This window comes from Uranotaenia lowii, chromosome 3, assembly GCF_029784155.1.
Source record: "Uranotaenia lowii strain MFRU-FL chromosome 3, ASM2978415v1, whole genome shotgun sequence".
Classification (NCBI taxonomy): domain Eukaryota; kingdom Metazoa; phylum Arthropoda; class Insecta; order Diptera; family Culicidae; genus Uranotaenia; species Uranotaenia lowii.
Window position 1 is genome coordinate 267,055,297 of NC_073693.1, and position 14,327 is coordinate 267,069,623.

Sequence of the window (14,327 nt, forward strand, 5' to 3'; positions counted from 1 at the left end):
TGGAATACTTAAATATTTACAGGTTTATAAAAGTAAATTAGCGAAATTATTTGAAACAACCGTTGAAAATTTCTACACCGTTAATCGATTTTGCTAAAACTTACTCAAAAACTTTGATTTTTTTTGGTTTCTTTGCGAAAATTATGAAAAAATCCGGGCAATATCCGGACTTTTTTCACGATATCCGGGCAACCGGGCTGGACCGGACTTTATCGAAATTTTGCATCAAATATCCGGGCAAACCCGGATAAAACCGGGCAATCTGGCAAGCTTAGGTTAATCGGAATCTGTTTTAAGAACATTAAAAGAAAAATATGAGAATATCAATCAGTAGTCAAGCTACAAAAAAATTCTAATTTCTTATCCCAAAAATAAAATAAGCGTCAGAAATTTTAATTGAAATTGAATAATGAAGCCCAACTTGAAATTAAATTGTTCAATACGAAATTTATCGCACATGATTATGTTTTAATTTTCAGAATTCAGAAGGAAGATTTCTACAGTAAAATTCAGTATTCAGTAAGGTATTCTTTACATGGTTTCATATCAAAACTATAATTTATCTAATAAAAATAATAAAAATGAAGCGTTTTCCTTTATAATAGGCGAAGATGGTGCGAAAAACTGAAAAGAAGGTAACAATTTTCGGATAAGGTTAGGACAACTAGAAATATTCTCTTACCGTATTACCATCACGATATTTTGGATAACCTTTGAGTTTCAAGATCACACTAAAAAAATTAAGTCCTCTCATACTTTTACGTCCAACTTGCATAAAGATATCTTCATTTTTGGTCAAAAAACCTGATAAACATATTTATTTGCGCATTTTAAAACAGGGAAAACATAAAATCTCAATCGGGGAAACCGGGAAAAAACCGGGAATTTGAAAATGGAAACTCGCTGGCCACCCTGTAACGATATTAAGAATTATTCCTATCTAACGTGTTTATAATTTGAACTTGAAAGTATATCGTATGCACTCAACCAAAGTAACGATAATATAAACATTCTGATGTTGAATTCGAAAACATGTATATTTTTATTGCTTATACATTTGATATTGAAATTGTAACGGACCACCCTAATTCCGATAAAAGAAATAAGAAGAAAAGACAGGAAGGAAGAAAAAAGAGATGAAGAGGAGAGGCAGTCAAGTTTGAGCCTAGTAAATGAGCGGTAGAAATCGATCGTTAGAACAGAAGTTCTTGAAATATTCGGGAGATTCGGCGGAGTTATGTTTTTCTAAGTTGGAGTTCTTATTGGTCAACGGGAAGTAGTGTATTTTAGTGGCCGGAATAGGTCGAAGGGTCACAAAATGTATAAGCTTTCCTATCGATTTTCAACAATCCTTACAAAAATTTAAAAGATCGATCTTGCAGAGATCGATTCTTTTACTTCGGTTTTTTAACTGGATCGATCCTGAAACCATTCAGCTGATTCGATCTTGGGAACCGATCTTTTCCAGAAGATTGAACAATCCTAGGCCGTACGCTTCGGAAAATGGAGCTATGGCTGCTTTACCCTTTATTACCCTAAAACTTTCATTTAATTCAGAAAATTTTGAGAAATTGTGGGTGAAAACGTAAACCATTATTTCAGTTTCCGATGCGTGTAGTGGCTCAAATAGCCTCCATTCGATTCCTAGGAATAAATCATACTAGAAAGGTCTCATTTTGTTCAAAACTATTAAGTCCGAACATGTTTTTTCTGAATTGCTTGAAAAATGTAGCGGAACTGAGAGCTAAAACAGTCAGTACTTTTTAAGCCATTTAGCATCAAAAATTCAATTTCAATTTCAAATTAAGGAGAACATTTAGCAGAGGTCAGTCGAATTCTGAAATCGACCTTAAACATTTTGTAGATTGACACAAACAACTGTCCTGGGCAAAACTCAGCTCAATCGGACTTGATTTCGGCGTACCTCAAAGCGCTCAATGTTTGAATTTTTTATACCTTCAAAAATGATCTTTGAGGAGACCAAATGAAATCAAGAAACTCGAAATTTTAATTTTGATGCCAAATGACTCAAAATCCAAAAAAGATTATGCTCAAAAAATCGCTTTTGCTGGTTTTTGATCACCGAAAAATCTTCGTGCACTTTGAGGCACTCGTTAATCAAGTCCAATTAAGCTAGAATTTTGCACAGGTCAGTTTTTTGTGACAATCAACAAAATGTAGGCTTAGATGCCCTACTTTGGACCCATTAAGCGATGGTTCTTAAATAATCATGTTTTTCTCATAAATGGACGGGTGGTTAACATCTTTCAGGAAATTTATTTATAGTTCAAGATCTTAGCTGCAAGTTTCAATGAGAATTTTCAACATAGGTTTCACCGTTATTGAAATATTTGGAAGGATATGGATGATCAAAATTTCCACCATTGAACCTACTGTTCCTATTTTCGTACTGAACTGGTTCCTTTCATAGAACCTTTAACTAAAATTTCTATAAAAAGTATGATTTTTCAAAAATCAATTAACGAATAACACTTCACAAATTTTCCGGATGTTCCATTGATTTTATTTTATTTAGGTAGTATGGTTCATATTCTAAGTATTTTCCCTTTAAACTTTGGTTGGACAAGATTTTTCCTTATTCACTCTAATTTCTCAAAACACGCCCCACAACTTAACCCTTCGTTTCATAAAGTAACAAATTTGCAACAATTAATGTATGGAAAAGTGAAAAATCGTATTTTATTTTAAATATTTTTCTTGATGTACTACTCATTTCCAACTGTAAAAAATGATTTATAAGGAAAAATAAAAAATCATGAAATGAAGGGTTAAGCTGTCTGATTTATTCCTGATAAGGAGGTGCATTTTTTAAAATGTTGAAAATTTTATCAGAAAGACTTTTTATAGAAAAAAAAAACTGTATGGTGGGATTCAGGAAAAATAAGAGTTCATTGTGTGCATAGGAGTATCTTTATTCTATGCTTTTAAAAATGAATAATTTACAGCTTTCGACAATTTAGGACTCAAGTGGGCTCTAGGTCCAAAGTAGGAGCACTCACCCTACATGGTCGATTTAAAAAAAATCTTATATAATTTTTTCCCAAACATCGATTGCCACCCTATACAAAGTCTATCTCCGAATAATCATTCATTTTGTGAAATTTCAACGACATTACCTTTCTGCTAACTATCTGTCAGGAATCCTGACTGCAGAAAACGCAAAAAAGCCGGAAATTAAACATTTTAGCTCACACTAACAGAAATTCTGAAAACTGTTGAATCTCTAAAACTTGTTTATTCTAATTATTTTCTGGATTTTCAAAGTAAACAGTTTATCTCAAATTTTATCATCATTCCATAGACTTAAAAACTGCAGATTTTTGCTATAAACTTAGGAAACTTTTAATCCAAAGTTTCTGTTCCCTCGAGTTATAATCGACTTTAAAAAATATTCATCAATTCTTTACAATCATAGCTTGGAATTAAAATTTCAAATTCGAACTGATGATACAACTCAGAATCAGAAATAAGATTCGGAATAAGTAATTTGAACAAACAGCATTTCAGTGTTTGAATCGAATTTGAACTTAATCTACTTTGTTGCTTATTATTCAACGCTAATTTGTAATCAATGTCAAATTCAAAAGATTTTTTTTATATAACCTGAAAGAAAATTTTATAATTTGGTTGAGAACTGCAATATTCTGAGAAATAGCAATTGAAAAAAGATTTCATGGATTTTCATTTTCAGTAAATATATATCACACTAGAACTGATTTTAAAATCATAACATTGATTTTAATGTATTTTGGAAATAAAAAATTAAATGATTGCAAAAATATATACTAATTGATTCATGATTTTATAAAACATTTTATATTCAGACGTATTAAATATATTGATTTTATAAATAAACATAAGGTAACTCCAAGACAATGTGAGCATGTGAATAAAACAAATTCTAAAATACATTTGTAGGTATGTTAAAGAATCAAAATAAAAGTGCTGTAAACAGAAACATTTAAAATAAATATATTGTTGATGTTTTGTTCATTTCTGTCGAAAATGTTCACTAAATGTTGTCAACCTCGAATATTATAAATCTTTAAATCAAGCTTCCATTCAGAATCTTATCCAATTTCTATTCAAAAATCATATGGAAATGCAAACAAGTAACCCGTCTAGTAAAAAGGTAATTCAGGGAATCATAAACCAATAGTTTTATTCTGGAAATTCGGTTTTGAAAAAAAGAAAAGATTCTGACCTGTTTTGGACACCATAATAAAAACAAATCGATAGTTTACAGCATGTTTGAACTAAGAAAACTGAAGATCACATTCAATAAGAAATCGCCCGTGGAATCCAAACATGAAAATCAAAAAAAATCTCAGCAGAACAGTTATAAGAATATGCTTGAAATGTGAAATTTTGAAAAAAAAAAAACAAAAAAGTATTTCTACTTAGACTCATATGTATATCTCGGACAGCATAACGTAGAGTACCTTAACCGGTAGGATAAAATTTAAAAATTGAAAATATTGACCTTTTTGAAATGTCAATATTTTCAATTTTGTCATTTTGCCATTTTTGACAGCTTTTTTGTCAATTTTGCAATTTTTTTCAATCGTGTCAAGTTTGTCAATTTTGTCAGTTTTGTCAATTTTGTCAATTTTGTCAATTTTGTCAATTTTGTCAATTTTGTCAATTTTGTCAATTTTGTCAATTTTGTCAATTTTGTCAATTTTGTCAATTTTGTCAATTTTGTCAATTTTGTCAATTTTGTCAATTTTGTCAATTTTGTCAATTTTGTCAATTTTGTCAATTTTGTCAATTTTGTCAATTTTGTCAATTTTGTCAATTTTGTCAATTTTGTCAATTTTGTCAATTTTGTCAATTTTGTCAATTTTGTCAATTTTGTCAATTTTGTCAATTTTGTCAATTTTGTCAATTTTGTCAATTTTGTCAATTTTGTCAATTTTGTCAATTTTGTCAATTTTGTCAATTTTGTCAATTTTGTCAATTTTGTCAATTTTGTCTTTTTATAAAATTTTGTCAGTTTTTTCTACCTTGTCAATTTTGTCTCCCTTGTCAATTTGGCCAATTTAATCAATTTTGACAATTTTGACAATCTTGTCAATTTGGCCAATTTTATCAATTTTGTCATTTTCGTTAGTTTTGTTAATTTTTTTCAATTTCGTCTATTTTGTCAATTCTGCCAATTTTGTCAGTTTTGTCATTTTTTTTTCAATTTTATCAATTATGTCAATATTGTCAACCTTATCAGTTTATAAAATTTTGTCAATTTTATCAGTTTTGTCAATTTTGTCATTTTTGTCTCTTTCTAAATTTTGTCAGTTCTGTCAATATTGTCAAACTTGTCTACCTTGTCAGTTTTGTCTACCTTGTCAATTTTGTAAGTTTTGTCAATTTTGTCAATCTTGTCAATCTTGTCAATCTTGTCAATTTTGTCAATTTCGTCAATTTTGACAATATTCTCAATTTTGTCAATTTCATTTTTTTTTTCAATTTTGTCAATTAAGTCAGTTTTATCTAGCTTGTCAGTTTTGTAATTTTTTTCTATTTTCTCAATGTCGTCAATATGGTCATTTTCGTCATTTTTGCTAATTTCGTCAATTTTGTCAATTTTGACATTCTTGTCAATTTGGCCAATTTTGTCAATTTTGTTAATTTTGTCGATTTTGTCAATTTTGTCAATCTTGTCAATTTTGCCAATTTTGTCAGTTTTGTCTGCCTTGTCATTTTTGTGAATTTTGTCAATTTTGTCAATCCTGTCAATTTTACCATTATTGTCAGTTTTGCCATTTTTTTTTCAAATTTATCAATTTCAAATATTCAAGTGTCATTATTGTCAATTTTGTCAGTTTTGCAATTTTTTCTATCGACAGTTATATCAATGTCATCAATTTCGTTAATTTTATAAATTTTGTTAATTTGTTGAATTTTTCAATTTCGTTAATTTTGTCAGTTTTGTCAATTTTAAAAATTTTGTCAGTTTTGTTACCTGGCTAATTTTGCAACCTGGCCAAAATGGTGAGTTCGGGCAGTTTTTTCTGTTTCTTAAATTTTGTCAAATATTATTTTTAGTTTATAAGCTTTATAGGTATGTTCCAAAAAAATCTCCAGATGCTTTAAACTCTACTATGAAGGACTTGGTGGCGCTAATAGTAAAATATCTAAAAAATATTGCAAATACATTATTTATTTGCTGTTTGCTTATTAGTTTTCAATTACATTGTACTATTTTCAAGCAAAACAACAACGTAGCATATTATACCCAACTTGAAATAAAACTAAACAATACAGTTAGTGAAGACAGAATATCACTTTTTGCGAAAAATGTAACAAATTTTCGATATTTAGATACGACGAAACATTTTATTGCGAAACAATAAAAATAAATGTTGGAACTCGAAATCTTTTTATGTGTGGCCAAAAAATAAATAAAATTAACAGCAAAATGTAGCTAACGATTTTTAAAGATCATGTTGTATCATGCACGCCAATTTGAGTAAATTATACAAAAAAGTTATGAGAGGAAGGAATGATCGAGACGAAAAGTAAGCGATACGGAAAAAAAAATGCGTGAAAATCTTCATGTTAAAAAAATTATTGCAAAAGAGAAAAAGACTTAATATCTCTCATGTAAGTTTTAAATGTAATAAATAATCTGAAATGACATGCCAATTGATTTTCTTTTTCAATTGCATACACAAGTGTTTTTAAATGGCAACCAAAACTGAAACAAGTTAAAGATTTATGAGTTTCCGCTCCCGGTCGAAACATTAAAGGCTTAATATCGGGATTCAATGCTCACACGGCGCAAACCGTAGATACTCGTTGTACTTTTCAGGCATTAAGTACGGGCTGGGCATACTAATAAATCATTCATCATCTCGTTGCCAGCATCGCGCCCCCATCTAGAGTTTTTTTCAGAGGCGTGGTGGAGCATATCAAGTTTTCATTACATAAATGCTTTTTCACGCACTTCACTCTCTCTCGACAGAATCACGCCTCGGTCCTGGTGGAGGGAACCTGCCAAATTCCGGATCCGGTCTACAAGCTGGTCGGATCGATAGTGTGTTTTTACATTCCTCTCTGTGTGATGCTAATTACTTACACTCTGACGGTGCGGCTGCTGGCCCAACAGAGCCAGAACCTGGGCCTCGGCGGAGGAGGAAATGGGGGGCCAACTTCCGGTGGGTGGTCCAGTGGGTGGCTCGGGCAGGCCCCGGCCCTGGAACGCAAGAACACCTGGAGGCGTATCATGAAAATCAGCCTGCCCTCGACGCCAAGCCACGCGCACTCGGCCGCCTCGACGGACACCGAACTGTCCACCCTGGACAATCACGACCTGTGGCTGCTGGAATCCAGGTGAGCAACTAACAAACAACTCAGCAGACTTTCTTTCTACCTTTTCGAGAAGCATCCCTTTTTCTGGTTCATTTAACTTTCGGTGTTTGTTTTATTCGTAAAGACTTTGGCTGAAAATTACCTACCAAGCTACTTTGGCGTCCAAACAGCTCTTTACCCCGGTCCCGAAGTTTCAGATGAAACTTCCGGTTCATGGGAGGGTCCAGATACATTATCGTAAAACTTCGCCGGAACTCTGATAGAATATTAAAATAATTGAATTCAGCTAGTTTTTTTTTACTTTATTTTTGTTTTCAGCATTTTTAATATTTCTTTTCCTATTCCTAATGAGATTTTGAGCTTCAAAAATATTTTGTCTAGGAATTTTTATTGAGCATGATAAAGTATGCATCTAATGGTGTATGGAATTTACTTGAATCCAAATGATGAGCAATAAGAAACAAAAAGGATCAAAAATCAAAAACTTAAGCCGATGCAGAGCTGCCCAACTATGAAAGAATTTCGAGAGCTAACCATCTTACCATACCCTTAAAGAAAACGTGTTTGAACACATATTATGTTTGTATTCAAAACTCTCCAAATGATGTTCATTAACAAGACTGAACACATTTCAGAGAAATATCTACAAAACAAATGTTTGTGGATCATGAAATTTGCTGTTTAAAAATTATTTGTCCAGACAAGTTAAAAAAATATTTTACTCAAGGTTTAAACTATCAAACTATAAACGGTTTGAAGATCGGCTGCAAACAAACCAAAAAGAGATGATTGGGGAGCCAAAGCGATTTAAACTGAAACCTCAAATCAGAATTAGGATCAAAACAAAGAACAGGATTATAAATAATAATGATCACCCAGCTAACATGTTATCGTAATATAAATGGTAATTTAAACCGCCCATAAAAATATTTCCAATCATCCATCACGGTATCTGTGGAAGAACAATTTAATTTATCGAAAATTAGCAATGCTAATTGTTGCACCATTCTAAAGCTGTGATTTTCTCCTTTCATTGTATTCATTATCAAATTATGATAATAAAGTAAAGTTTATCAAGAGTAACAATCTAGACTAAAAACTAATGTCAAAATCTCAAAAACCCATCCCAAGATCAAAATTCTGCTTCAGTTTTTCAAAATTTTCTCACTTGTTCACAGAAGTTCAGGACTGAATAAAATTTTAAATTTAACTCATTTCGAAGGTTCCATTTTCTCATAATCAAAATTGGATTTCTATATTCGTTTTTCTGATTCTGAATCTAGTTTAGGATTCTTGATTTTCAGTTCGAAAATCCAATAGAAATTAGAATTGAAAAGCTGTTAAAATCTAGTTTTTCGCAAATCATATTCATTTTCAATATTTTGATAATTGTTTTTTTTTAAATAAATAATACATTAGGATTAAACCAGAACTACAGAATCAAAAAATACATCCATGTATGAGGGCTCTTCAACTTGGCTCATTAAATTTCGATCTGGAACTAAGATTCGGAAATTGAATTTTTTGTACATTTCAGAAATCGCATAGAAATTCGGAAACAGATTCAAAGATCAGTTTTTGAATTCAGGTTCTAAATACTGATTCAGAAAGCAGATTCATGATTCCCAACGTTATGTTTCAATAACAGTTAAACACTTATTGGTGAACGACTTCCAAAGAGCTAATCTTTTTTCCGAAGCCGAAGGAGGACTAGTCAATATGTTAAAAAACAACAAAGAAGATGAAAAATTAGTCATAAAGTTCATTAAGCAATGTGCATTGTACGACCAAATTTAAGAAACTGTAACGTCCAGTATTTATAAATTTATACTGAGGGTGAAAACTTCAGGTTAATCCCTCAATAAATAAAGCGAATAAATGAATAAATAAAAAAAAAATTAAAAAATAAAAAATAAAAAATAAAATAAAATAAAATACAAAAAAAAATAAAATGAAACAAAAAAAATTAAATAATAAAAAATGATTCAGAAAAAGATTTAGCTGAATGAGTGTTTCAATCAACATAAATTTGTTGGGGAATTCAAGAGAACATGAACTTTAAAATTTGCTTGTGAATTCAATTTCAAGATTTAAAATTTTTTATTCAAAATTAGTTAATACACACAGTTCAGCCGAAAATCACAAAGATAAAGTAAAATTGAAGTTGATTTTATAAGTTTTGTTTACTGCAAAAAATCCCAAATTTTATTAAAAAAAATCATCCACAGGATTTTCATTATGGAATTGATACTTTATGAGAAATATTTGCTGTTAAAGAAACATGTACCTGATCTTCACCTTAAAAATCTGAAAAAAATTTCAACATTATAAATATTGCAGTTTTTTTTAAGCCAAATTTCAAATTTCAATTATAAATATGGTTCAAGTTAGCATCAGGCAAATTTGATCCAAAAAATTTTCATCGCTTACTTTTTTTGAAAATTTTTATTTATTTTCACTAAATGTTGGAATCTTGAAATTGGCAAAAGAGTTTGGAAGATTGGGCTTGTTTGAATAAGGTTTAAAAAAATATATCTGAAGGCTACCCTTAAAAGATCTTATTTTATCTATATATATAAAAATGAATGTTTGTCTGTCTGTCTGTTCCCTATAGACTCGGAAACTACTGAACCAATCATCGTGAAACTTGGCATCTGAGGGTTTTTGAGGCCGGGGATGGTTTCTATAATAGTTACAAACCGCTCCGACTTAAGGAAGGAGGGGCTTCCATACAAAATTTGTAGTTTTTCGTAACAAATTAAAGTCATGACATCCATTTTCTCGAGATTTTTTTCCTTTGGGCGGTTTGTTTTTCGTCTCCATGGTCGAGGCGTCGCGAGCCAACGTCGCCAGAGGATAGTAACCATGGCATAGCATACTGATCAGTGGGAATATTTTGGCGCGTATTTCTCAACCAAGCATATTTTCAATGCATGGGGTGGCGATATGAAGCCTTGATGTGATTTTTTTCTACTTGATTCCTAGCTCATTTGTACAGCACATGGTTATGAATGACGCCTAGATGTGATCCAGATTTACATTTTGCCGATCGAATAAAACATTATTTTTGCCAAAATCTGAAATTGAAAAGTCATGGAATCCATTTTTAGAGATTTTCTTTTCTTCGAGGGGTTTGTTTTTCGTCTCCATAGGCGAGGCGTCGCGAGCAAACGTCGTCGCAAGTGGATAGTAACCAAAGCATACTGTTCATTGAACGCTGGAAATTTAAAAATTGGGCGCCTATTTCTCAACCAAGTACCTACCTATATTTCTTATGCACGTGGGGGCGATATGCAACCTAGACGTGTCTTTTCTTGCTTAATTGTACACAGCACGTGGAAATAAATGACACCTAGATGTGGATGTGACACGAATTGGTATTTTATCAATCGAATTGCCGAATTGCGAATTTGCCAACAAGGCTATTTTTGAATCATATTGATAACAGAAATATGAGTAAGATGTTTTCTACAAAGGGAGATCGAAAACATTTTGTTGAACATGTAAAAATGTACTTAACTGAAAAAGAAAATCAAAAAATCCGATCTGAAGAACGAACTGTTCAAGAGCCCTTTCTTTAAAGAAGATAAGATAGGACTGACGTGTTCATAAGTGAAAGGTATCAGTGAAATAAACTGATTTTTATTGACCAAAAGTGAGGGAATTCATTTTCCGAAAGAATTTTCATTCAAGCAACTTGAATTCTGAAAAAAAAACATCGCACTTTTTGCTTACATACCAATTCAAGTACGTACTTAACATGAAAAGTGTTTTTGTGATACATGGCTGCATAAAAGAGACTTTTCTTCCGCTTCTTTTTTTGAAAAGTGAGACTTTAGAATTGATATTCAACTATAATCAAAAATTTTATGAGAAATTTTTTGTATACTTTTAATGTGTTAAAAACATTATTCCCTCCTGTTGACTTACACGGTGGGAAAAGGGCAAACGTCGAACTTTTAACAGATTCATCTTCAAAATGATTCAATGTATTGGAAAGACCAGAAGGGATATTCTGAATGTTGAAACTGAATTGGATATTTTAAATTCTTAAATGTCTTTGTAAATGAAGGTCATTTGCTTTGAACAGCATTCGTTAAAAGTAGAATAACAAACATAAATTTATACTGCTGGAATACTGCAGATATATCAATGGAACTTGATAAAACAAACAAACAGATATAGGTATTAAATCTTAATCAATTTTGAAACGATTACTCTGACGCATTTGAAAATAAGCTTTGCATTTACACTTGCCCCAATATACGGGACAAATGATAACTTAGAAATTTGTTTTTGCCAACATTTTTGAATATTTGGCTTTCCAAGAGAAAATAAAAAAAGCGGAGAAATTATTTAGTGATGCAACTGATATTTTTTGCTTAAATAAATTTATTAAAAAAAAGAAATTTGCACTGTATAAAATCGATAATTTTCATACCATGATAAGTGTTGTTTGGGAAAACTTCAAGCTATAATGTCTCATGTCCACGAGTTTGGCATATGGCGAAAATTTTTTTAACGTAATTTTGGCGCAAAAAGGATAGATACTCAAACTGCTTCGAAGGGCGAGGATGGTGAAGCGCTGTTTGAAAATGGTTATTAAAAATCCTTTTTATCTTTTTTTTCTAATTTCGATAGCTTATTTTTTAACTTCAAAGAATACATCATCTAAAGCCAATCAGGGGCTGGAAGTGCTCATAATACAGAATTTTAGGAATATACTCAAAAAGTTGTCCCGATAATTTCTTTCAATAAGAAGTATATGTAAACTCGAACCAGATAAATCAACCTACCTTTTTCAAGCAGGGAGGGACAAAATTGGAAAATATGGGGGAGCTCCCATGTAAGTTTAAGATAAAGAGCTTTTCAAAGAAGGGACCAAATTTTAAAAGAGGGTTTTTTGCGTACGGATATTTGGCATAACTCAAAAATAGATGTGACAAATGTTTTTATGGAAGTTCGTAACTTCCCTCTTTGGGAAAAAGGTGGAAAATCTATAAATTTTAACATTATTTAAGTCATTATGAAGCTTTAAAAACAGAGTACAAATTTCAGATCTTGAAAAACAAATTTAGAGATTAATTTTCAGTAAATAATATATACCATCTTTGATTTGCGATTCGGAACTCCAGCTGCAGTTCTCATTTCAAAGTTTTTTGATCTGAACTATAATGAGGTTCGACTTCAAAAAATTCTTTAAAAAAATCTAAATTTGAACAAATTTTCACAAATTACATTTTTGTTTTGGAAGGTGTAGCAAAGCACACCGGGTCAGCTAGTGCTCAAATAAAAAAAGTTTAATCAACCAGACTCTTAAACGAATTCAATGGTTTTAAAAATTGATGAAAGCAAATTTCATAATTTGTTTCTCAAGGTTTTTTCACTTTTCTAAATGACTATTTAATACAAGAATTTTTAATGAGTTGGTTTCTTAAATACAACGGCCCTGCTTGTAACACTAATCTTACATTAAGTGTTATTCCAATTCCAAATGTCAATAAAATAATATAATAGGAAAATTTAATGGCTATTACTTTGTCGAAGACATTATTGATTGATTTTGAAAAACCTTCAAAAAAAATCATATTATCTAGTCCCTCGATAGATTATTTCAAATTTATGCTCAATTGAAAGGGGAAAGTCCCAGCTTTTGAATGGTGCAAAAATAGGCGATACTAAATTTTGGAAAAAAAAATTTCTCTCATAGACACCGTGCACGTGGCGCACCATCTTAAAAATGATTCTAATGAGTGAATTTCCATGGATCATTCAAAAACAAGTTGAACCGGTTTGATTAGAAGTTACTCCGAAAATTTGTAGCAAAAGTTTAGCAAATATGTTGATTGGTTTTTAACGATTAAATCTATCATTGAATTGAAGTTATTCACGTTACTTCAATTAACACTCGAATCGAATTCCCACGACCCGCTCGAAAAAAAAACCTTAACTGGGTTGAGCTAAAACCACAGAGAACAGACGTACAAGCTCGAACAAAAAATCTTCAAAAATACGTTGAAAATTGACTTGAAACAGTGCCATCTGTTGCGCCGTTTTCTAAACAATCATATCAAATTTTCAAGTGTCCAGTTTTCGAAAAAGCGTAATCGTATTTGCACTCATCAATAATCAAACTAATGCCGCTCTAAAAAAGATGGGTTCAATTTATTGCTAGATAATTGCAATTTTCACTGGACAGAATTTCATTTCCTATATTTTATACGATTTTTACTTATTGAAATTATAAAAAAATTATTTTGGTCAGTTTTGAACAGGTCGTATGAGCTTTCTGACATGTTTCAAGAAAATTGCTGATAAAGTTTCGGTACACTTTCGTCCAGTTGCATAATGGTAAAATATCTTAAAAGTTTATCGCTAGGTATTTCTAGCTAGAAGATCCAAGTTTTGCAATGGGATGCAAAAGTGATATTTGAAAGTTACCCGCTTTAAGATGTTTAAAGTCAGTATTTGAGTAATTCTGTTGTTCCTGCGATATACCTTTTGGAATGTTTGCTGCGCATGGTTAAGATCTTGATCACGATAAGAATAAAAATCAGAATTAAGATGATCACGATAAAAATGAATCTTATTATGAATCAGGATTAGTGAATTCCTGGAAGAAAATCAGGATTAGGATAATGATAACGATAGTAGTCTTAGGATCAATATCAGAATCATGATAAGGATAGGGATCAATCAGAATCAGGATCAGGTAAAGAATCTGGATCTAGGAAAAGGATCAGAACTGGGATCAAGACCATTAATTTGCATTGCATAGAGATCTAGAGGAGTATCGAGATAAGGATCAGAATCGTAAAATGATCAGGGTTGAAATAAGGACGTTAAAATAGGGTCTGATTAAGCATAAGGATAACGATAAGGATTGAAATCAGGATCTGAATCTGGATATTCGTTAGGTTCCAGGTAACGATTAAACTACACAGCAAAAATTATTTCCTGTAAAATTACGGAAATATCCTGTAACAAAAAAGAGC

The 14,327-nt window shown here is 31.3% G+C and overlaps 1 protein-coding gene across 1 annotated transcript in view; it reads left to right on the plus strand.

The window, feature by feature from the left end:
* The window catches only part of LOC129758177 (probable serine/threonine-protein kinase DDB_G0282963), a 425,584-nt gene that overhangs the window by 308,224 nt on the left and 103,033 nt on the right, over positions 1 to 14,327 (plus strand). The window contains exon 4 of the mRNA XM_055755638.1: positions 6,986 to 7,353. Within this exon, the coding sequence (XP_055611613.1) occupies positions 6,986 to 7,353 (368 nt within the window). The remainder of the gene's footprint in view (positions 1 to 6,985; positions 7,354 to 14,327) is intronic.